This window comes from Salmo salar, chromosome ssa01 (genome assembly GCF_905237065.1).
Source record: "Salmo salar chromosome ssa01, Ssal_v3.1, whole genome shotgun sequence".
Taxonomy (NCBI): domain Eukaryota; kingdom Metazoa; phylum Chordata; class Actinopteri; order Salmoniformes; family Salmonidae; genus Salmo; species Salmo salar.
Genome location: NC_059442.1, coordinates 128313216 through 128336398, shown reverse-complemented (window position 1 = coordinate 128336398; position 23183 = coordinate 128313216). Strand labels below are relative to the sequence as shown.

The following is a 23183-nucleotide window of genomic DNA, read 5'->3' as shown; positions in this document are numbered from 1 at the left end:
TAATTTAGCTAGTCTGGTAGGCTCGTGTCACTGGGCAGCTCGCAGCTGGGTTTCCCTTTCTAATCCGTGTTAGTTAGCATGCTCTGCCACATCCGACAAGCGTTAGAGCTGGCGTAGTAGGATTCGATCTTAGTCTTAGTTTGATGGCTCGTCGGAGGTCATGGTGGGATTTCTTATAAGGGTCTGGATTAGTGTCCTGCTCCTTGAAAGCGGCAGCTCTATCCTTAAGATCAGTGCAGATGTTGTTTGTAATCCATGGCTTCTGGTTGGAATATGTACGTATGATCACTGTGGGGATGACGACGTCACCGATGCAATTATTGATGAGGCTGGTCACTGATGTGGTAAACTCCTTAATGTTATCGGATGAATCCCGGAACATATTCCAGTCTGTGCTAATGAAACAGTCCTGTAGCTTAGCATCCGCTTCATTGTACCACTTTCGTATTGAGCGCGTCACTATATTTTATCCATGTCCTTGTTCAGCCACAACTCAGAGAAACATAGGATATAACAGTTCTTCAGGTTCTGTTGATAGGATAGTCTCCGACGGAGCTCATCCAGTTTATTCTCTAGTGATTGTAAGTTCGCCCATAGGACGGAGGGTAGAGGTGATTTATTTATTTGCTGACATAGTTCAGGGAACCCGCTCGTTTGCTTCTCTTCCTCTTCCGAGTCCCGGGGATTAGGGCCTGGTCCGGAATGAGCAGTATGTCCACAGCTACCGACTCGTTGAATTAGAAATCTTCTTCCAAATCAAGGTTAGTGTTAGCTGTTCTGATGTCCAGAAGCTGTTTTTGGTCATAGAAAATGATGGAGGAAATATTATGTTCCAAAAAAGTTTCAATCAGTATTAAAAACACACACAAAATAGCAGAATTGGTCAGGAGCCCATAAGACAGCAGTGCCATCTTCAACTACCACGCAGGACCAGGAGTTTTTCCGGACCATGTATTCTGACCAGGAAAAACTCTAGAGTTTTTCAAGTTCATTTGGACAGGAAAAACTCCCAGGCCTACATAATTTATAAAGGAACAATTATCTGTTTTGACTCTGGAAAATGAGCCTTTGTATAATTCATACTCTCGATTGGTGTGACCTGGAAAAACATGGAACTTAAACAGACAGAGTCAGATGGATGACATTCTTTGCCCCGTACAGCACAATGGGGCTTAACTCAAGTAAGTTCATTTCTATTCTCACCAGGACTGCCCTAGAAGATCATTCTAGAAACATGAGAAAAAAAGGGGGGGAAAGTATGAAAATGTATGCACTCACTCTTGTAAGTCGGTCTGGATAAGAGCATCTGATAAATGACTAAAATGTAAAGTCTCTTGAAGTCTCACTGTATTCGTCGCATCTTACCAAATTGGCTCATATGTTTGCAGACAAATACAATCCCACAGGCTGTGTGGGTGACTATTAAGCCTTTGGCTTTACAGTTGAGTCTAATGACAAAGAGAAGCCCAATGTGGAGGCTGTAATTTGGGGTTTGGAGTTCCCTTCCCGCCACTGGAACAGCCTGAGCTCTGATAAATGACTTGGTCTAATTAGAAGTTGACTAAACCCTCCCCACTGCTACTAAATAGAGTTGTGCAACTTCATTCATTTGAGTACATCCCCATCACACCACAGGGTAATAACAGTGTGTGTGTGTGTGTGTGTGTGTGTGTGTGTGTGTGTGTGTGTGTGTGTGTGTGTGTGTGTGTGTGTGTGTGTGTGTGTGCAGGCGTATGTGCTCACATGGGTCTGTGTATAGGCTACCTCTTGATAAAAAGGGGTATAGGGATAAGAAAACCTGAGCTGCACAATTTCACATCTGTCTCCAGTCTATGAATAGCAGCCAGGGTCTGTTTCGGGGGCTGGGGGTTGGGATTAATACAAACCCAGTTACAGGGTTCAGTCTGAGGTCACCGACCACAGTATGACGTGACTCAGTCGAGGGTCTCAAGCAACCTGACGTGGGTCGTCCAAGTATTAATGATACGCTTAGCCAATCACAGCGTCTTTCACTGATCCAGAACCTCACTTCTGTGGAAGGTCTTTGTGATAACTCAACCAATCAAAGGAGAGTTTAGTCTGTGGGTGTCCTACAGTATCTCTGTTAACTACTTGGATTGAGTTCACACCAGAAAACACCAAAATACCGAAAAGACATCCAAACAGTGATGTATTGGGGTTGAGTCGCAGAGCATCATGGTCCTATGTGTTGGAGATGATCCTGTTCATATAAATAGTTTAACTTAATTCTTGTCTCCTGTCACATCATTATTTCATTTTTACAATGACGTGGTCATGAAACCCACAAGTCATAACAAAAGAGACCGCTCAGAACACCTGTGGTATCTGGGTACAGAAACTAGGACTTCCTCTCTCAACACTTTTTGTTGATGTAGCTCTAGCAAGATCCTGTTTGTCCATTTAAGGAGCAGATTTGCACTGCAGCCATCTTGTGTAGACTTCAGTTAGACTGAATCAATGAAGAATGCACTCCTAACCAAAACGTCTAGCTGCCTGGTACAACTCAGCAGCAGGACAACCAAAGACTTCTTATAGATACACTACTGTTCAAAAGTTTGGGGTCACTTCCAAATTTCCTTGTTTTTGAAAGTAAAACACATTTTTTGTCCATTAAAATTACATCAAATTGATCAGAAATACAGTGTAGACATTGTTAATGTTGTAAATTACTATTATAGCTGGTAATGGCAGATTTTTAATGGAATATCTACATAGGTGTACAGAGGCCAATTATCAGCAACCATCACTCCTGTGTTCCAATGGTAAGTCTACACTGTATTTCTGATCAATTTGATGTTATTTTAATGGACAAAAAATGTGTTTTTCTTTCAAAAACAAGGACATTTCTAATTGACCCCAAACCTCTTAACGGTAGTGTACATTTCCTGGTTTTCTTAAATCAGAAGTTTCTTCAGTTGCTAGCTTCCTATGCCAGTAGCTAGCTACTCACTGAGGTAGTCTGGAATACCTAAATACTTTGAAACCACAAATGCCTTGAGATCTCCAAATGGAACAAGTCTCCATGCTCTTAAAGGGCACAAAAACGAATAAAAGAACAAAAAACAAACATTATTAAGCCTCCTGTTTATTCATCTCTGCCAAATGTGACGAGTAGTTTGGTGCCAGACATGTTGGCGACCTCCGGCCATGTGTTCTGGCTTGTCTAACGCTGTGTTGACCTCGGTGACTGTGCTGGGCTTATTAATTACAGTTTGGGATCTGGGAATCTATTCAACGGTCATTTTAATGAATGTATACATTGATTCTTAAATAAATAACTTTTTAATGCTTCATGAGCTCAGTAAAACCGCCTTTTCCAATCACATCCCACAATATATGGTTGTTTTACTCCATTGTTTGTAACAATGTCTTAGTTCTTTTACAATGTATACCTTCCAAATATGCTTCTAAAACGACCATATTTATCTCATGGATTGTTAGTCCTTGCATCAATATATCTCATTACATTTCTCCAGCCCCATCCCTCAGCTTTAGAGCGCAACCAAGTGGTGGGGCTTCCGTTGTCCTGAAAAACAAATTACGGATTGTGGCTTTATTTTGGTTTTCCAGATCACTCATTTCCTGTCCAAAGCTTGGGGATGAAGGGGAAAACAGGATGCATCGGAACCACTGAAAACCTGAAGGAATACTTAACAGTGTTTGGGAAGAGGAGGTGTGTGGCAAAAAAATGCCTCCTGACTGCCAGGAGTCAGACTGTGGATCTGAAAAGTGGCATAGATCAAAAAGTCAACCATTATTTTGCCTGGCTTGCTATAAGTAAGGCATGTTCACTGCCCAAGGAGTTCCTGAACCATGGAGGAAGCCCTTCATGCATGCACGTGCGCGCACACACACACACACACACACACACACACACACACACACACACACACACACACACACACACACACACACACACACACACACACACACACACACACACACACACACACACCACCACCACATCCCACACACACCCTATCCTAACTCACACACACATCTACCCACACACACACGCACACACACACACACCACATCCATCCATAGCAGCCAATACGGTGGAGGATGTCTTGGTCACTCCTTCTCTGCATGTGGCCGTCTAAGGAAAGCTTAAATCATCTCCAGCCCTGTTCCCCCCCTTAGTCAGCCTCCCGTCCTCCCCAGGCTGCCACACACACACAGCAGCTGTTCCCAGCCTCACTATGACAGCCTAGCCTCACCTCTGTCTCTACAAACACACACATACCAGGCAACAGTACAGGAGGAGCACCACTCTGTCCGATAGGGATCAGTCATTCCAGAGAAACAGATCTGAGAACAGTGAGAGGAGAGAATGGGGCTGTGGACGATGCTGATCGTGGCTTCGCAGCTGATCTTAAACCTGTGCTCAGACGTGGGAGCCCAGGGCTCAGGTGAGTGTAGCTGAGATTTTTTTTCTTTGGCATCACATTCAGTAATAATAATGTGATCTTGATGTGGTCAGTAAAGTCTATCGAAACAATGCAATTGCACAACAAAGTATTTTGAAGTTATTGCTTTTTTATTTACATTTGTCATTTAGCAGACGCTCTTATCCAGAACGACTTACAGTTAGTGCTTCCATCTTAAGATAGCTAGATGAGACAATCGCATATCACAGTCATAGTGAATACATTTTTCCTCAATAAAGTAGCTATCAGCGAAGTAAAGCAAGACAAGCGTGAGTGTTAGCGCAAAGAAAGGCAAGGGTGATATTACATTTTTTCTTTGGGGAAGGGGGGGGGGGTGCTGTGGGATTAAAAAGGTAATTGAAGAGGCAATTACAGGATACTATAACAATTTGATGGTAGTCAGAGACAGACAGTTTAATTTGACATACGGAGAGACTGTGATGTCATCTTCAAATGCCTCTATCAGTGTAATAAAGCTCTCAGCACTCTACCCCAGAGGATTCTAAGAGGACCATGAAGCTCTGAGGTAATGATTGATCGAACAGACACTGTGATTGAGAATAGAACATTCATTCCTTCGCCAATCCAATATACACAAAGGGCTACACATGGCATTTGATACTCTGTTGTGATCAATATTCCTCTATAGCATTTGTGGTGAGAAGATTGAAAATACATCCGTCAGAAGAGTGTTGTGTACTGATGACTGAGGTGTGACTCTGTGTGTGTGTGTGTGTGTATATATATCTCTGTGTGTGTGGGGGGTCTGCAGTCTGGCTCTGATTTAAACAAAGTCCCAACTTAATCACACACATGGGAGTAATCACTAATGGTCTGTATGCAATACTGGAGTCTGAGCACACACACACACACACACACACACACACACACACACACACACACACACACACACACACACACACACACACACACACACACACACACACACACACACACACACACACACACACACACACACACACACACACACACACAAAGGGTTTTGAGATGCCATATGCTTAATAATATCCTCTTAGATGTCAAGTCCCCTGTTTTGGGGACCTGTGTAGTTCTGGTACCCGTTCCGACCAACATTTTTGCTTATATATTGATATGTGGCCAACATAGACCTAAATGGCTTGCATTGAGTGATAGCCCTGATTCTCACTGACGCAGGAGTATGTCTATTCTGCCTGTGTGAAGTAGGATGGGAAATCTGACACCAATTGAAGCTGGGATGTCCCTCCTACCATTTCATTTGCTCTTCTGACTGTCCATCAACTCCTGGCTGAACCCTACATCACAGTCACTAACATATGCCTAGAATCCTTACATCGTAATGCAACAGGAGAGAGTTTTTGTTGTTGCTGTTGCACAGTCAGTGATTGATTTATAGCCAGTAAGGTAAACTAACTAACTCATAGATTTTAAACAAAACCCACTTTCTGTTTGTCATAGATGGACAATATTAATATGAGACGAAAGGCGAGTTCCTAACAAGTTCAGGAAGCTACAGCTATGTGAGACGTTCACAGCGATGGGGGCAGATGTTTTGATCAATAGAGACATTTACAAAATATGCACATTTTCTATAAGACTAAATATACAAATATGTACACTACATGACCAAAAGTATGTGGACACCTGCCCGTCGAACATCTCATTCCAAAATCATGGGCATTAATATGGAGTTTGTCCCCCCTTTGCTGCTATAACAGCCTCCACTATTCTGGGAAGGCTTTCCACTAGACGTTGGAACATTGCTGCGGGACTTGATCCATTCAGCCACAAGAGCATTAGTGAGGTCCAGCACTGATGTTGGGCAATTAGGCCTGACTCGCAATCGGCGTTCCAATTAATCCCAAAGGTGTTCGATGGGGTTGAGGTCAGGGCTCTGTGCAGGCCAGTCAAGTTCTTCCACACTGGTCTCAACAAACCATTTCTGTATGGATCTCGTTTTGTGCTAGGCCTTCCCCAAACTGTTGCCACAAAGTTGGAAGCACAGAATCATCTAGAATGTCATTGTATGGTGTAGCGTTAAGATTTCCCTTCACTGGAACTAAGAGGCCTACCCCGAACCATGAAAAACAGTCCCAGACATTATTCCTCCTCCACCAAACTTTACAGTTAGCACTATGCATTCGGGCAGGTAGCGTTCTACTGGCATCCACCAAACCCAGATTAGTCCGTCAGAATACAAGATGGTGAAGCGTGATTCAACACTCCAGAGAACGCGTTTCCACTGCTCCAGAGTCCATGGCATGGCATTGCGCAAGGTGATCTTAGGCTTGTGTGCGTCTGCTCGGCCATGGAAACCCATTTCATGAAGCTCCTAACGAACAGTTATGGTGCTCATGTTGCTTCCATAGCCAGTTTTAAACTCGGTAGTGAGTGTTGCAACCGAGGACAGATGATTTTTATGCACTACTTGCTTCAGCATTTGGCGGTCACGTTCTGTGAGCTTGTGTGGCCTACCACTTAGAGGATGAGCCGTTGTTGCTCCTAGACGTGTGACAAACTATGTGGTAGTGATACTTTATGTGTGGGCTGTCGGTGGTTGATTTTATGGTTAAGATGTGGTTTAAGGTGGATTTAGGTGGATTTGAAGGACATGGTTTTGTGTAGCTCGATGGTGGCTGTGGGGATGAAAGCTGATCCTTTCTCATGGAGATCCTGACCCACACATGGCTCTGAGTCTAAAACACAGATGGGAGCAAGTGTGTGTGCATAGTGCGTCTAAACAGATGGATGAGAATAGAATAAGAGTGGGTTTGTTCAAATTATTTTGTTGGTGCACCCCCAGTCCCAGTTTGCAGGCCAAGTCACGTTGAGGCCAAGTCACGATGTTTGCCTTACCTCCCTCCACAGGCGAGGGGGACAATAGCGAAGCTGAAGCCTTTCACAAACCAGGTCTGTCTGTGGTTATAAAGGTGAAATTGAGCGCAGGAAACGGCATGAAAAGGAAGCCTGTTTTCGTGGCTCGGGTTACGTTTAACCACACGCCTTTAAAAGCCCCGTGCTGCTCCCCGATGAACTGGAACAGACTGAGACCAGGCAGTTGGAACCGGAGTAAAGACTGGGGTCAAGAGAAAAGAACAAAGATGTCTGAAGCTGAATACACACACACACACACACACACACACACACAATATCTTGTCTGAGGATCACACTCTGCAATCTTGGCTGAGAATATGGGGGGGGGGGGGATATGAGGGCAATTTTCTGGAAACATTTGGGAGGAATTTGTTGCCCTCATGACAGTGTGCCTTAAAGACAGCTGCTAGGGAACTTGTGTATTCATGTAGGGTCTCAGACTGGTGGTGAGGGATTCAAGGCACATGCTCCTGAGGCCTGCTGTGTCCCGGAGTGACTTTATTCAGCTAGAATTGTAACCGTGGGCTTACCTCTTCAATGGCTTCTACATTCCACTCCGTGGCATTGAGTACAGTACAGTTTATCCATATTTATCTAACTTAGCCTGGTCTTGATCTTCCAGCCATTTCTAGTCTATAGAAAGTATCCCTTCTCTACATCAAAACTACTAGCTCAAGAATTATCAGAATGTATGGTATTTTGATCAAAGTACAAATGTTTTACCCAAAACTCATTTCAGCCTCATCAACCAACTACCAACTCTCTTGACTACCAGTATCTTCTCAGCCAGGGGCGGACTGGCCATTTGGCATTTCAGGCAAATGTCAAATCGGCAGGTTCATTTTTAACTTAGATTGTTGTGCAAAATGATTATCATCTGGCAAAAAATGGGGTCCAGATGGGGGAAAAAAAATTGGCCGGTGTGGAGGCCTCAAGTAAAAAAGTTGGCCGGTGTGTTGAAAATGCCAGGGTTGATTTCTGGTCCCAGTCTGCCCTTGTTCTCAGCACATCAAATCCTCAGCATCATTTTCTGCCACATCTGACTCATCAACTAGCCTACAGATGTAGGATCTTAATTTGAGCCAGTTTGCTACAGCAGGAAAATGAAGCCCTGGGCCCAGGCCTGTAGGGGGCCCAAGAGGCAAAATAAATAAAGGAAATATATCCAGTATACAGTATATATTGTATATGTATTATACAGTTGAAGTCGGAAGTTTACATATACCTTAGCCAAATACATTTAAACTCAGTTCTTCCCAATTCCTGACATGTATTCTTAGTAAAAATTCCCTGTCTTAGGTCAGTTAGGATCACCACTTTATTTTAAGAATGTGAACTGTCAGATTAATAGTAGAGAGAATTATTTATTTCAGCTTTTATTTATTTCATCACATTCCCAGTGGGTCAGAAGTTCACATACAATCAATTAGTATTTGGTAGCATTGCCTTTAAATTGTTTAACTTGGGTCCTGGTCCCATGGTGTTTATACTTGCGTACTATTGTTTGTACAGATGAACGTGGTACCTTCAGGGGTTTGGAAATTGCTCCCAATGATGAACCAGACTTGTGGAGGTTTACCAATTTTCTTCTGAGATCTTGGCTGATTTCTTTAGATTTTCCCATGATGTCAAGCAAAGAGGCACTGAGTTTGAAGGTAGGCCTTGAAATACATCCACAGGTACACCTCCAATTGACTCAAATTATGTCAATTAGCCCATCAGAAGCTTCTAAAGCCATGACATAATTTTCTGGAATTTTCCAAGGTGTTTAAAAACACAGTAAATTTAATGTATGTAAACTTCTGACCAACTGGAATTGTGATGAATTATAAGTTAAATAATCTGTCTGTAAACAATTGTTGGAAGAATTACTTGTGTCATGCACAAAGTACTATAGATGTCCTAACTGACTTGCCAAAACTATAGCTTGTTAACAAGACATTTGTGGAGTGGTTGAAAAACACGTTTTAATGACTCCAACCTAAGTGTATGTAAACTTCCGACTTCAACTGTATATTTTATTTTTTACTGCAACCGACAATCACAGGAGGACTCTGCTAATCATCAGATGGGTGGAGGAGAGGAGGTATGGGGCCCACGTAGGTAACTGAGGGGCCCTATCTTGGTTTGGTAACTGATGGGATTTGCTTCGAGGGCCACCCCCACCTTGCGGGAAAAACACTTTGATGGCAGAGAGAAAGTACATTTCCTGCAATTCTACACATTTTGCCATGGGGCGCAGAGAAAATGTTGCAATTGTAAAGCAAGTTACCTATAATTCTACACATTTTGTCATGATGCTAAGTTAATGATATCTGAGTGGGATTCAGGCCTCCTGGAGGTCAGGGCCCCTGGGCACTTGCCCTGCATGCCCGTTCGGTATTTGGCCATGTTTAATACACGGCTGACTAATTTACCAATCTAAAAATTGTTAGCTGACATGGCTAATTGAGTGACTGTCAGGGACTGACATAAGCACAGGAAGTTGAGACCCCTACTGAGTTCCTAAAGAAATATATTATAATGATTTGTTAATCCGGCCCTGTATGTGGATTATAATGAATGAAAACATTTTGTAGGGGTTGATAAATTATTCGTTAGGGCAAATAAAGTATGACATTTTCAAGTGGAAATTACATACTTTAGTTGCCCTTTTAACCATTGAATAGACTACAAATGTGCATTTCCTGATGTGCATCAAATTACGATCCTACATCTGTACTCTCTCTTGACCAAAACCTCTAGCTCAGAAATCATTAGCATTCGGGAAAAAGTGAAGAAATGGATTCTGCTGCTGAGCAGGCAATTTAACATTTCCCGCCAGCTACCCAAACTCACTGTGATGTTCCAGCCTAGTTTAGTCTATAAAGTATTGACGTGGACTTTCCCCACGGTATATCCAAAACACCTTGCTCAATAACCATCCACTCCGTCTATTTAAGTTTGTTTATTCTCGCTCTACTGAGCCACAGACAGTTTGAATAATTAGAATAATGAATATTCATAATTTCCTACGGTTTGTGTTACTTTACTTTATTTTTCCCTCTGCAGTCTATGATCTCCTAAACACCCCGGACTGTCTGCCAGACCTGCTGCAGGGCGGCCTGGTGGAGCAGGGAGTGAATGAGGCATTCATCCTCACCACCTTTAAACTGCAGCCCAAGACTGGCACCACTGTGTTCGGTCTGTACAACCCCCGGGACAACAGCAAGTACTTTGAGTTCACCGTGCTGGGGAAACTCAACAGAGGTAATGGTTAGGAAGGAGAGGCTAGGGACTTAATGCCCAACTGAGGGGGTTTATCTACTTGTACACTGAAGATATAGAAGATATGGTTTCTTTTACGCATTATTAATTTAAAGATATCGAATTTGGCCATCAGTGCAGCCTCAAAGAATTAGGTGCGGAATGGCTCAGAGGATAAGGGATGCATAATATACTGCACTTTTCTGTAAAATGTGATATTGAAAAGTTCTCTCTCTCTCTTTCCATTTCATTTGTGTTTAAAAATCATTACTTTTGCCTTTCTTTTTCAACATTATTCATGTATTCAATTCATTGATGCATTTGCTGTGATTCACTCTCCATCTCATGTAATTTTACACTCTATGGCCTTCTTCTTTTTTATCCCTTTCCCTCTCTCCCTCACCCCCTCTCCCATCACTCACTCACTCCCTCTCTCCCAGCTGTGCTGCGTTACCTGAGGAGTGATCGGAGGATGAGCTCTGTGACCTTCAACAACATCCAACTGGCGGACGGTCAGCGCCACCGCCTCCTCTTCCACCTGAAGGGGATGCTGCAGGGACCCAGGGCGGTGGAGCTACACCTGGACTGCAGACTGGTGGAGACGGTCAGGGACCTCCCCTCCGTGTTTCAGGGCCTGCCTGCAGGCTACGGCGTGGTGGAGCTGAAGAGCATGCAGGGCAAAGCAGAGGTGATGTTATGGTATTTGTCTCAAATGGCAACCTATTGTACACATCTCAAATAACATTATATAGTGCGCTACGTTTGACCATTGTCAGATTGGATGTTATTCAAATGAAGCACATCATATGCGATGCAATCATTATTGTGCCCCACCAATGAAATCGGGAAGGGGGACTATAGATCTGTCTCTGTCTGTTCACACGCAATGTCTCAGACCCCACTGACCCATTTTGATGAACATTTTGCCATAGAGATCCAGCATTTACATAATTAGACTGATTGGCACGATTTTGAGGAAACTTGGGTGAATGATGTTACTTGCCATAGAGATCTGGAATTGACTAAATTACACTGATTGGCCCAAGGGGGGCGATTCATCATTTGTGGGGAACAACATGTTTACTGTTGTCTTGTTTACTCATAGAACCATAGATGTTTCTGTTATCCATCCCAAACCATTACCTTTGTACTCAGGGACATCATTTATTTACTCATAGATCCTCCTTCCCAATTCAAATGACCCTAACCCTAGCCTGGGTGCCAGATGTTGCCAAATCCTTGTCTATCAAAAATGCAGCATTTGTCAAACGATTTAGAGTTGCCTAAAGCAGGAACAAATCTGGCAACCAGAAAACAAACCTGGCAACCACCTTGTCCTCATCAAGCCCATCCATCAGCACTGACTCCAACTAATGGATCCCTGTTGTTGGACTTCTTCACAAACAGGAGGAGCTGGAGGAATTGAAACTGGTGGTGGGAGACACGTTCGAGAACGTAGCCTCTCTACAAAACTGCCACCAACAAGGAGACTCAGTGCAGACTCTGGGTAAGAGTTTATGACAAAAAAACAAACCAGCTCATTTCCCTCTGTGTTCCCTAAACTGTTAATTTAGTCTCTACTGTCTAGTTTAGTCAGACATTGTTTTTGAGGAAAGGCCTTTTCTTGTACGTCACCCAACCACTTTTCATGAAAGCAACTAAATGGTGATAGAATGCTCATATGTACACTACCGGTCCAACATTTTCTAAACATCTACTCATTCAAGGGTATTTCTTTATTTTTACTATTTTCTACATTAAAGAATAAAAGTGAAGACATCAAAACTATGAAATAACACATATGGAATCATGTAGTAACCAAAAAAGTGTTAAACAAATCAAAATATATTTTCTATTAGAGATTCTTCAAAGTAGCCACCCTTTGCCTTGATGACAGCTTTGCACAATCTTGGCATTCTCTCAACCAGCTTCATGAGGAATGCTTTTCCAACAGTCTTGAAGGAGTTCGCACAAATGCTGAGCACTTGCTGGCTGCTTTTCCTTCACACTGCGGTCCAACTCATCCCAAACCATCTCAATTGGGTTGAGGTCAGGTTATTGTGGAGGCCAGAACATCTGATGCAGCACTCTATCACTCTCCTTGGTCAAATACCCCTTACACAGCCTGGAGCTGTGTTTTGAGTCATTGTCCTGTTGAAAAACAAATGATAGTCCCACTAAGCACAAACCAGAATGGATGGCATGTTGCTGCAGAATGCTGTGGCGGCCATGCTAGTTAAGTGTGCATGGAATTCTAAATAAATCACTGACAGTGTAACCAGCAATGCACCCCTACACCTTCACACCTCCTCCATGCTTCACGGTGGGAACCACACATACGGAAATCATCCATTCACATACTCTGCGTCTCACAAAGACACAGCGGTTGGAACCAAAAATCTCAAATTTGGATTCATTTGACCAAAGGACAGATTTCCAATGGTCTAATATCCATTGCTCGTGTTTCTTGGCCCAAGTAAGTCTCTTCTTACTGGTGTAGTGTAGTGTAGTGGTGTCTTTGCAGCAATTCAACCATGAAGGCCTTATTCACACAGTCTCCTCTGAACAGTTGATGTTGAGATGTGTCTGTTACTTGAACTCTGTTAAGCATTTATTTGGGATGCAATCTGAGGTGCAGTTAACTGTAATGAACTTATCCTCTGCAGCAGAGGTAACTCTGGGTCTTCCTTTCCTGTGGCGGTCCTCATGAGAGCCAGTTTCATAATAGCCCTTGATGGTTTTTGCGACTGTACTTGAAGAAACTTTAAAAGTTCTTGACATTTTCCGGATTGACTGACCTTCATGTCTTAAAAATAATGTTGGACTGTCATTTCTCTTTGCTTATTTGAGCTGTTCTTACCATAATATGGACTTGGTATTTTACCAAATAGGGCTATTGTAACGGCTGTCTTCAGGAATGGACCAAAATGCAGCGGAGTTAGTATTCATCTTTCAATTTAATTAGAAAGAACACTATAACAAACAAAACAAGGAAACTGACAGCCAACAGTCCTGTCAGGTGCAAACACACTAAACAAGAAACAATTACCCACAAACCCCAGTGACAAACAACTCCTACATATGTGACTCCCAATCAGGAACAACGATTCCCAGCTGTTCCTGATCAGGAGTCACAAGACACACACCAGACTGCCACGTCCTGACCCCCAAACTACTACACCAGCTCCATCTGCTGGTCAGGACGTGACAGCCATCTTCTGTATACCAACTGATTGGCTCAAACGCATTAAGAAGGAAAGAAATTCCACAAAATAACTTTTAACAAGGTAGACCTGTTCATTTAAATGAATTCCAGGTGACTATCTCGTGAAGCTGTTTGAGAGAATGCCCCGAGTGTGCAAAGCTGTCATCAAAGCAAAGGGTAGCTACTTTGAAGAATCTCAAATATAAAATATATTTTGATTTGTTTAAAACATTTTTGGTTACTTCATGATTCCATGTGTGTTATTTCATCATTTTATGTCTTCACTATTATTCTACAATGTAGAAAATAGTCAAAATAACGAAAAAAAGCCTTGAATGAGTAGGTGTGTCCAAACTTTTGACTGGTACTACATACGTATATACTGTCTAATTCACCCTGTTACTGTAGATTGAGGGTAGCTCAAACAAGAACCCCAACTCAAGTGTTTTGGTATGACCCATGTTCTTCCCCCATGCAGGGGTCAACACAAAGCAGCTCTCCAATCAAATGCTTGAGCTCACCCAGGTGATAAATGAGCTGAAAGATGTCCTTATTCAGCAGGTAACTATAATGGTCAAGCTCCTCTTGGAACTCTTAAACTGCACCTCCTGACCCACTGAGTCCATATAAAAACATGCTACCTGGGGCGGCAGGTAGTCTAGTGGTTAGAGCGTTGGACTAGTAACCGAAAGGTTGCAAAATTGAATCCCCGAGCTGACAAGGTACAAATCTGTCGTTCTGCCCCTGAACAAGGCAGTTAACCCACTGTTCCTAAGCCGTCATTGAAAATAAGAATGGGTTTTTAACTGGCTTGCCTAGTTAAATAAAGATATAATGAAAATGTTTCTGCTGCTTTCTAAAGGTCAAAGAGACATCTTTTCTCAGAAACACCATCTCTGAGTGCCAGGCTTGTGGTGAGAACATCCAATTCCACCATTATTACAAATGATTTATTAAAGTTCTGTATTCATGTTATATGTTGTTTATAGATTGGGCCAAGATTTTTTCCTGACCATGAGACCTAACAAGGAAAATCCCTAGGCCCTAGTTTTACTTGAAGCATGTTCGCTTATGACACATTCATAGCTAATACATGAGAAGCCACTGGTATTGTGAAAATTAGTGTCATAAAAATATATTTCCTCTGGGTGTTTTTGAAGGACTGGATGGAAGTGAGGTCATGAAGCCAAAGTGTGCCCCTGGTGTTTGTTTCCGTGACGACATGTGTATTGAGACGGAGGAGAGTGTTGAGTGTGGACCCTGTCCTGATGGATACACAGGGGATGGCTTCAGCTGTAATGATGTGGATGAGGTAGGGTGTGTGTGTCTGTGTGTTTACTGTATGTATTTGTATGGTTGTAATCATTCTAAAATACCATCCAAGCGTCTTCTACTGTCTCTCTCCCTCTCTCTCTCTCTCTCTCTAGTGTCAGTTTAACCCTTGCTTCGCCAAGGTAAAGTGTGTGAACACAGCTCCAGGGTTTCGCTGTGACGCATGTCCTCTGGGCTACACTGGTCTGGCTGTGGAGGGGGTGGGAGTGGTCTACGCACAGACAAACAAACAGGTCAGTCAACAACACCAAATGGAGTCAAGGTCTCCATATCAATTGGTTTAATGAAAAGGAAAAGCTACACACTCTAGAAGCTTAATAAAACTCCTTTACACCCCAACGTTTCGACAGCGAGCTGTCTTCCTCCATTTCAACTTGGTAAACTCAAGAAGATGAATTGAAATGAAATCGACCCCCACCCGGTGACTTTGGAGGATAACTCATCTTGTAACATCTTTTCACGCTATATATCATCATTTGTATTTTTAGGCTCATCTCCGGTTTTGTACTGTATATCTCTTAGGTCTGTGACGACATTGACGAGTGCAAAGGACCCAACAACGGAGGGTGCACTGCTGACTCTCTCTGTCACAACTCTGCGGTAAGGGCTGAGTGTCTGTCTGATAGCCTGGTGGTCGCCACGTCTTTTTGCTTCAGCCAACTCCTGACCTTCGTTATCATACAACAGAAACTACTTGAAGCACAAGCAGATCTGGGGACCAGGCTAGTATCTGGAATCCAAATAGAATATTGCTCCATTTTAATAAACAATAGGACAATGGAACAATGTGTGTTAAAAGGATTCCAAGCTAAATATCTGACACAAGTACAAGTACTACATGTTTTATATGTTGTTCATTGCCTGTTACCCTGTATTATCCCTGTATTAACCTTGTATTATCCCTGTAGGGTTCATACGTCTGTGGGGGCTGTAAAACAGGCTACATAGGGGGCCAGGTGAAGGGCTGTAAGCCAGAGAGGAGCTGTGGTAACAGTCGGACCAACCCCTGTGATGTCAACGCCCAGTGTATCCAAGAAAGAGACGGCTCCATCACCTGTCAGGTGGGGTCCTATGGATCACAAACTAGCCTCCATTGACAGAACTCTCTCTCACTCACACACGCATGCACGCACACACACATAGATACAGTGGGGGGAAAAAGTATTTGATCCCCTGCTGATTTTGTACGTTTGCCCACTGACAAAGAAATGATCAGTCTATAATTTTAATGGTAGTTTATTTGAACAGTGAGAGACAGAATAACAAAAAAAAATCCAGAACAACGCATGTCTAAAATGTTATAAATTGATTTGCATTTTAATGAGGGAAATAAGTATTTGACCCCCTCTCAATCAAAAAGATTTCTGGCTCCCAGGTGTCTTTTATACAGGTAACGAGCTGAGATTAGGAGCACACTCTTAAAGGGAGTGCTCCTAATCTCAGCTTGTTACCTGTATAAAAGACACCTGTCCACAGAAGCAATCAATCAGATTCCAAACTCTCCACCATGGCCAAGACCAAAGAGCTCTCCAAGGATGTCAGGGACAAGATTGTAGACCTACACAAGGTTGGAATGGGCTACAAAGACCATCGCCAAGTAGCTTGGTGAGAAGGTGACAACAGTTGGTGCGATTATTCGCAAATGGAAGAAACACAAAATAACTGTCAATCTCCCTCGGCCTGGGGCTCCATGCAAGATCTCACCTCGTGGAGTTGCAATGATCATGAGAACGGTGAGGAATCAGCCCAGAACTACACGGGAGGATCTTGTCAATGATCTCAAGGCAGCTGGGACCATAGTCACCAAGAAAACAATTGGTAACACACTACGCCGTGAAGGACTGAAATCCTGCAGCGCCCGCAAGGTCCCTCTGCTCAAGAAAGCACATATACATGCCGTCTGAAGTTTGCCAATGAACATCTGAATGATTCAGAGAACAACTGGGTGAAAGTGTTGTGGTCAGATGAGACCAAAAGGGAGCTCTTTGGCATCAACTCAACTCGCCGTGTTTGGAGGAGGAGGAATGCTGCTTATGACCCCAAGAACACCATCCCCACCGTCAAACATGGAGGTGGAAACATTATGCTTTGGGGGTGTTTTTCTGCTAAGGGGACAGGACAACTTCACCGCATCAAAGGGACGATGGACGGGGCCATGTACCGTCAAATCTTGGGTGAGAACCTCCTTCCCTCCGCCAGGGCATTGAAAATGGGTCGTGGATGGGTATTCCAGCATGACAATGACCCAAAACACACGGCCAAGGCAACAAAGGAGTGGCTCAAGAAGAAGCACATTAAGGTCCTGGAGTGCCCTAGCCAGTCTCCAGACCTTAATCCCATAGAAAATCTGTGGAGGGAGCTGAAGGTTCGAATTGCCAAATGTCAGCCTCGAAACTTAATGACTTGGAGAAGATCTGCAAAGAGGAGTGGGACAAAATCCCTCCTGAGATGTGTGCAAACCTGGTGGCCAACTACAAGAAACGTCTGACCTCTGTGATTGCCAACAAGGGTTTTGTCACCAAGTACTAAGTCATGTTTTGCAGAGGGGTCAAATACTTATTTCCCTCATTAAAATGCAAATCAATTTATAACATTTTTGACATGCGTTTTTCTGGATTTTTTTGTTGTTATTCTGTCTCTCACTGTTCAAATAAACCTACCATTAAAATTATAGACTGATCATTTCTTTGTCAGTGGGTAAATGTACAAAATCAGTAGGGGATCAAATACTTTTTTCACTCACTGTATGCAGAATAATACACACACACACACACACACACACACTCGTCACTCTATAAAACTAGGCCAAACTTTTACTTACTGCCTTACACACACACCGACACACATACACTGCCTCAAGTGTTTTCTCTTATTTTCCCTGTCAGTGTGGGATTGGCTGGGCTGGTAATGGCTACCTATGTGGGAAGGACACAGACATTGATGGATACCCTGATGAGAAACTCAAGTGCAAGGATATGGTCTGTAAAAAGGTAACCATGACAACTGAACAAATACAACTATCCTGGAATAAACAGCACAGGTGATCTCTTTCCGTGCCTTCCCGTCTCTCTCGCTTTTAACTCTCTCTCTCTCCCTGTATCACCATCTCTCCCTCCCTCACTCTCCCCCTTTCTCACTCCCTCTTTCCCCTGCTCTCCCTTTTCCCCTCCCCCATCTTATTTTGATGCTGTGTCTGTTAAAGGGATAACAGCGTGTTGAAATAAATCTGTCTGTTGTCAGGATAACTGCATGCGTGTTCCCAACTCTGGCCAAGAAGATGCTGACGAGGACGGACAAGGGGACGCTTGTGACAATGACGCTGATGGAGACGGTATTCTGAATGAACAGGTAGACACACACACACACACACACACACACACACACACACACACACACACACACACACACACACAGTACAGCTCCCTCCCTCAAACTCTCTGCTCCCCCTGTGCCCCTCTCCCATGCAGGATAACTGCTGGCTGAAGCCTAACGTGGACCAGAGGAACAGTGACAAGGACAACCATGGTGACGCCTGTGACAACTGTCGTATGGTGGAGAACCCCGATCAGAGGGACACTGACAGTGACAGGAAAGGAGACGCCTGCGATGATGACATGGATGGAGATGGTACGTACAGCGACACATCACTACCACCTAACTAGCGTCACAGCAGTCTGATACAACAGCCGTTTGACTAGAAAACACCAAACACCAACCCTACCCTGATCCCATTACTAAAATCACCTCTCAAACAAACACAAACACACAGTATGCCTTTGTCCTCCTCACGCTTTGATAGAGTACATGATTGTCTGGGTTTATTTTTACAGACTCTCTACAGACCACTTGACCTTTATGCAATGATCACAGTACTGTTGCTTCCCTGAGATAAATGAGAAATGACACACCTAGGGCCTTCTGTACAAACACTTCACTCAGATGACAAATGCAACAGCGCCTGCCTGTGGCACTAGTGAACTATTAGAAACGGCATATCAACGTAAACAGCATCAACCACATGGAGTTTGCTTTTAAATAATAATGTATTGATTCAACATCAGTGAGTAAGCCTTCAAATCACATAAATCATGCTTTATGATTTTTCTCATGGGCCATACTTACACTTTTTTTTACACTTTCACAGATGTTCTTGAAATATCTAGAACAGCTATCCCCGGTGTGCAAACATCACAAAGCAGTAATCCTGAAAGAGACTACTTTACTTAAGCACTGTCATGTATTTCTCTAACACTTCTGCAGAGTGGTGGGATACTATTGGTCAGATAACTTTACAATCTCAAACTCTGTAATTTAATTTGTTTCCAGGCTTGAAGAACTTCCTGGATAACTGCCAGCGGGTGGTGAACCGGGACCAGTTGGACCGGGATGGAGACGGAGTGGGAGATGCCTGTGACAGCTGCCCCGATATTCCTAATCCTAACCAGGTCAGACTGCCTCCACAGGCCTCCATTGGAGGTTCTGAGACCTGTTCAGTTTACAGATATATACTGGAATATGGAGCAACTGAGATGTCGTCCCCTGTGAGAGGTCAAAAAGTGTTTTAACAAATCTGTGCTCTGATTTCAGTCCGACATCGATGATGACCTGGTTGGGGATTCTTGTGACACAAACCAAGACAGGTAAAAGAAAACATATTTTAAAGTATCTGACGTTACAAAAAGTATTCTCTTAAAATATCAACTTCATGATTTAATTGATTTAGTCAATACATGATTCCAGTAGTCAATTCATCCCTTTATTTTTATGAATATTCAACTACAGTATATATACTGAACAAAAATACTGTGTTGTGTGACAAAACTGCACATTTTAAAGTGGCCTTTTATTGTCCCTAGCACAAGGTGCACCTTTGTAATGATCATGTTGTTTAATCAGCTTCTTGATATGCCACACCTGTCAGGTGGATTGATTATCTTGGCAAAGGAGAAATGCCCACTAACAGGGATGTCCAAAAATTGTTTACAAAATTTGTGAGAAAGACCTGATCCTATCTTTTCTGTCCCTTCTCCTTTTGTGTTACCTGCCTGGTCTGTAGTGATGGTGACGGTCACCAGGACACCAAGGACAACTGTCCCAACGTGATCAACAGCTCCCAGCTGGACACAGACAAAGACGGCCTGGGGGATGAGTGTGACGATGATGATGACAACGACAGCATCCCTGACTTCCTGCCACCAGGACCCGACAACTGCAGACTGGTGCCCAACCCCGACCAGCTGGATGAGAACAGTCAGTAGTAATCTTTCTTTCACACTTTTAAATTTACATTACTGCTGCGACCAAATTGCCCAGCAACAGGAAATAACACTTTTCTAAATCTGAATTATTGAGTTATCACCTAAAAGCTATAGCCTAGTGTTTCAGTCTGTTTGGGCTTTGACCAACTCTTTTCTGTGTACGTTTGTGTCCTGCCAAACGTGCTGTAAATGGTGTGATAACAATAGAAGACTTGACTACACATACAGTATGAGTATGCACATTTTTTAACTGAAGGTAAAACGTGAGGAAGTGAAGCACCTATGGACTGACAAGGTTTTCCATCACATTCAGCTTTGACACCTGCAAAAGAACTGGAGCTTCACTGATCTAATACTGTACTTCAAACAACGTATACTCAGTCACCATTGATCTTCAACCAATCAACCAACAAATCTTAAACTCTCTGCTTTACTAGTGTATTGCCTATGCTTAGAACCTTATCGGACATCATTTCTAAGCTTTTGTGTATTCTCTCCTCCCAGATGACGGTGTTGGGGATGTGTGTGAGTCAGACTTTGACCAGGACAAGGTGATTGACAGAATAGACAACTGTCCAGAGAACGCTGAGGTCACTCTGACAGACTTCAGAGCCTATCAGACGGTGGTGCTGGACCCCGAGGGTGACGCCCAGATTGACCCTAACTGGGTTGTCCTCAATCAGGTGTGATGGCCATTTACAGGACTACCGGAAATAATAAGCTAAATATCTTCAAATGCTTTGACTTTGACAACATGACTGACATTTTATCTCTCAAACAGGGAATGGAGATTGTGCAGACCATGAACAGTGACCCCGGACTGGCTGTGGGTAAGAAAGACTTCCAAATCATTATCAAGTATCATATCGTATTGTATCAACTCGTATCCTATTTCATCGTAACCTCTTTGTTCTGTTCCCTAGGTTACACCGCGTTCAGTGGGGTGGACTTTGAGGGGACGTTCCATGTAAACACAGTGACTGACGATGACTACGCAGGCTTCATCTTTGGCTACCAGGACTCCTCCTCCTTCTACGTGGTCATGTGGAAACAGACAGAGCAGACCTACTGGCAGGCCACACCCTTCAGAGCTGTGGCCGAGCCTGGCATCCAGCTCAAGGTGTGTGTGTGCCTTATTTCATTGTATGATTCGTCTTTTTTATTTTTGTATTTACCACTTCTTACCTTCTCTCCCTCGCTATCTCCCAGGCTGTGAAGTCTAAGTCGGGTCCAGGTGAGCACCTGAGGAACTCCCTTTGGCACACAGGTGACACCAACGACCAGGTGCGTCTGTTGTGGAAGGACCCCAGGAACGTGGGCTGGAAGGACAAGGTTTCCTACCGCTGGTACCTGCAGCACCGGCCCCAGGTTGGATACATCAGGTGAGACGGCTGATATGACGCACACAGGATGGCTTCTGAGAGTGAGTGAGTGAGTGAGTGAGTGAGTGAGTGAGTGAGTGAGTGAGTGAGTGAGTGAGTGAGTGAGTGAGTGAGTGAGATGTGATGTGATCTCTCCATCTAATACTCTAGTTTTCTAACAAGAATGACTGTCTGTTGGGTTTTTGGACAGGGCCCGTTTCTATGAGGGTACAGAACTGGTGGCTGACTCTGGTGTGACCATTGACACCACCATGAGAGGAGGGCGACTGGGCGTATTTTGTTTCTCTCAGGAAAACATCATCTGGTCCAACCTAAAGTACCGCTGCAATGGTAAGTAAAGAGGCTAATTGAAACTGGTCACTTGAAATGCTCTTTTTTCTTTACTGAGATTATTTGTACATTTATAACTATATTCAAGCTATTTGTTGTTAACTCAAATTTGTCCAATTTTTGAACCACATTGGCATCCTTGATTTAACTGACCCTCAGTAGAAATTGACCCTGATCCTTAACCTCTGACCTATACAGACACCATCCCTGAGGACTTCCAGGCGTTCAGCACGCAGCACGGTGTCAACGACAGGCTCTAATCCTACAGAGAGTCTGAAAGAAAGACCGTTTCTCCACGTGTTTGGAATGTTTGTGGTGTGTGTGTGTGTACACAGTGGCAATACTGTATGTACTGTATGTTGTCTGTTTATGTCTATGCCACCCCCCCTCAAAAAAAAAAAAATTCGAATCAACTTGTCTTCCTGAGTATTATAATCAGTGTCCTTGGGGCTCTGAATGAGGACTACTAGAGTAAAATAAAATTATGTTTATCATTTCATTTCATGCATATTACAATTCAAACTCTAGATTCCCTTTATTCTTTGAGCACATTTTGCATTATCATCCACATACACAATCATCAGCCATTGATATAAGCTTCCTTCTCTGTCAGAGCAGCATTTATTCCCAGTGTGATATACCAGCCCCACACTCTGCACAATGTATTCACATGACATGGACATGAGAGGGAGCACAAGAGAGGAGTCAGACCATGGTGACTTGGCCATGCCTGAGCATATTCCATTTTCTTGTACCCTGGTCCCATATCTGTGTGTGCTATCTTGCCATTTTGGAAAGACAACACACACAGATCTGGGACCAGGCTAACTGTCTTGTAACTCTGACCTCAATCGTCACCCGAGGCCTAGTCTTAACCAAGAGTTTGGTTATCATTGCTTATCACGGCTCCTTGACGCAACTCTCTGGAGGCTAATGGAAAGTGATGCTTTACATACTTAAATGATTCTCAAATCAAATCTACTCCTCTGTCTGGTTTCACTCTTAGACATAGGTGTTGATATGTTTGAAATTCATGTTGATTCTTTTCTAATTGTAAGGTTATAGACTAGAGAATTTCACATAAAAAAAATGTTAAGAGACATTG

The 23183-nt window shown here is 43.3% G+C and overlaps 1 protein-coding gene across 1 annotated transcript; it reads left to right on the top strand.

Moving 5' to 3' along the window:
• Positions 1-4150: 4150 nt before the first annotated feature.
• LOC106561998 (thrombospondin-4-B) lies at positions 4151-23183 on the top strand. The gene is made up of 22 exons (XM_014126513.2): positions 4151-4433; positions 10377-10574; positions 11012-11259; positions 11979-12078; positions 14255-14337; positions 14639-14690; positions 14937-15088; positions 15204-15341; positions 15631-15708; positions 16017-16169; positions 17994-18098; positions 18349-18456; positions 18576-18735; positions 19435-19553; positions 19696-19748; positions 20165-20358; positions 20871-21049; positions 21148-21196; positions 21290-21486; positions 21576-21748; positions 21939-22078; positions 22277-23183. Exons 1-22 carry the CDS (start codon positions 4355-4357, stop codon positions 22336-22338), a joined length of 2820 nt encoding a protein of 939 aa, XP_013981988.1. The 5' UTR covers positions 4151-4354; the 3' UTR covers positions 22339-23183.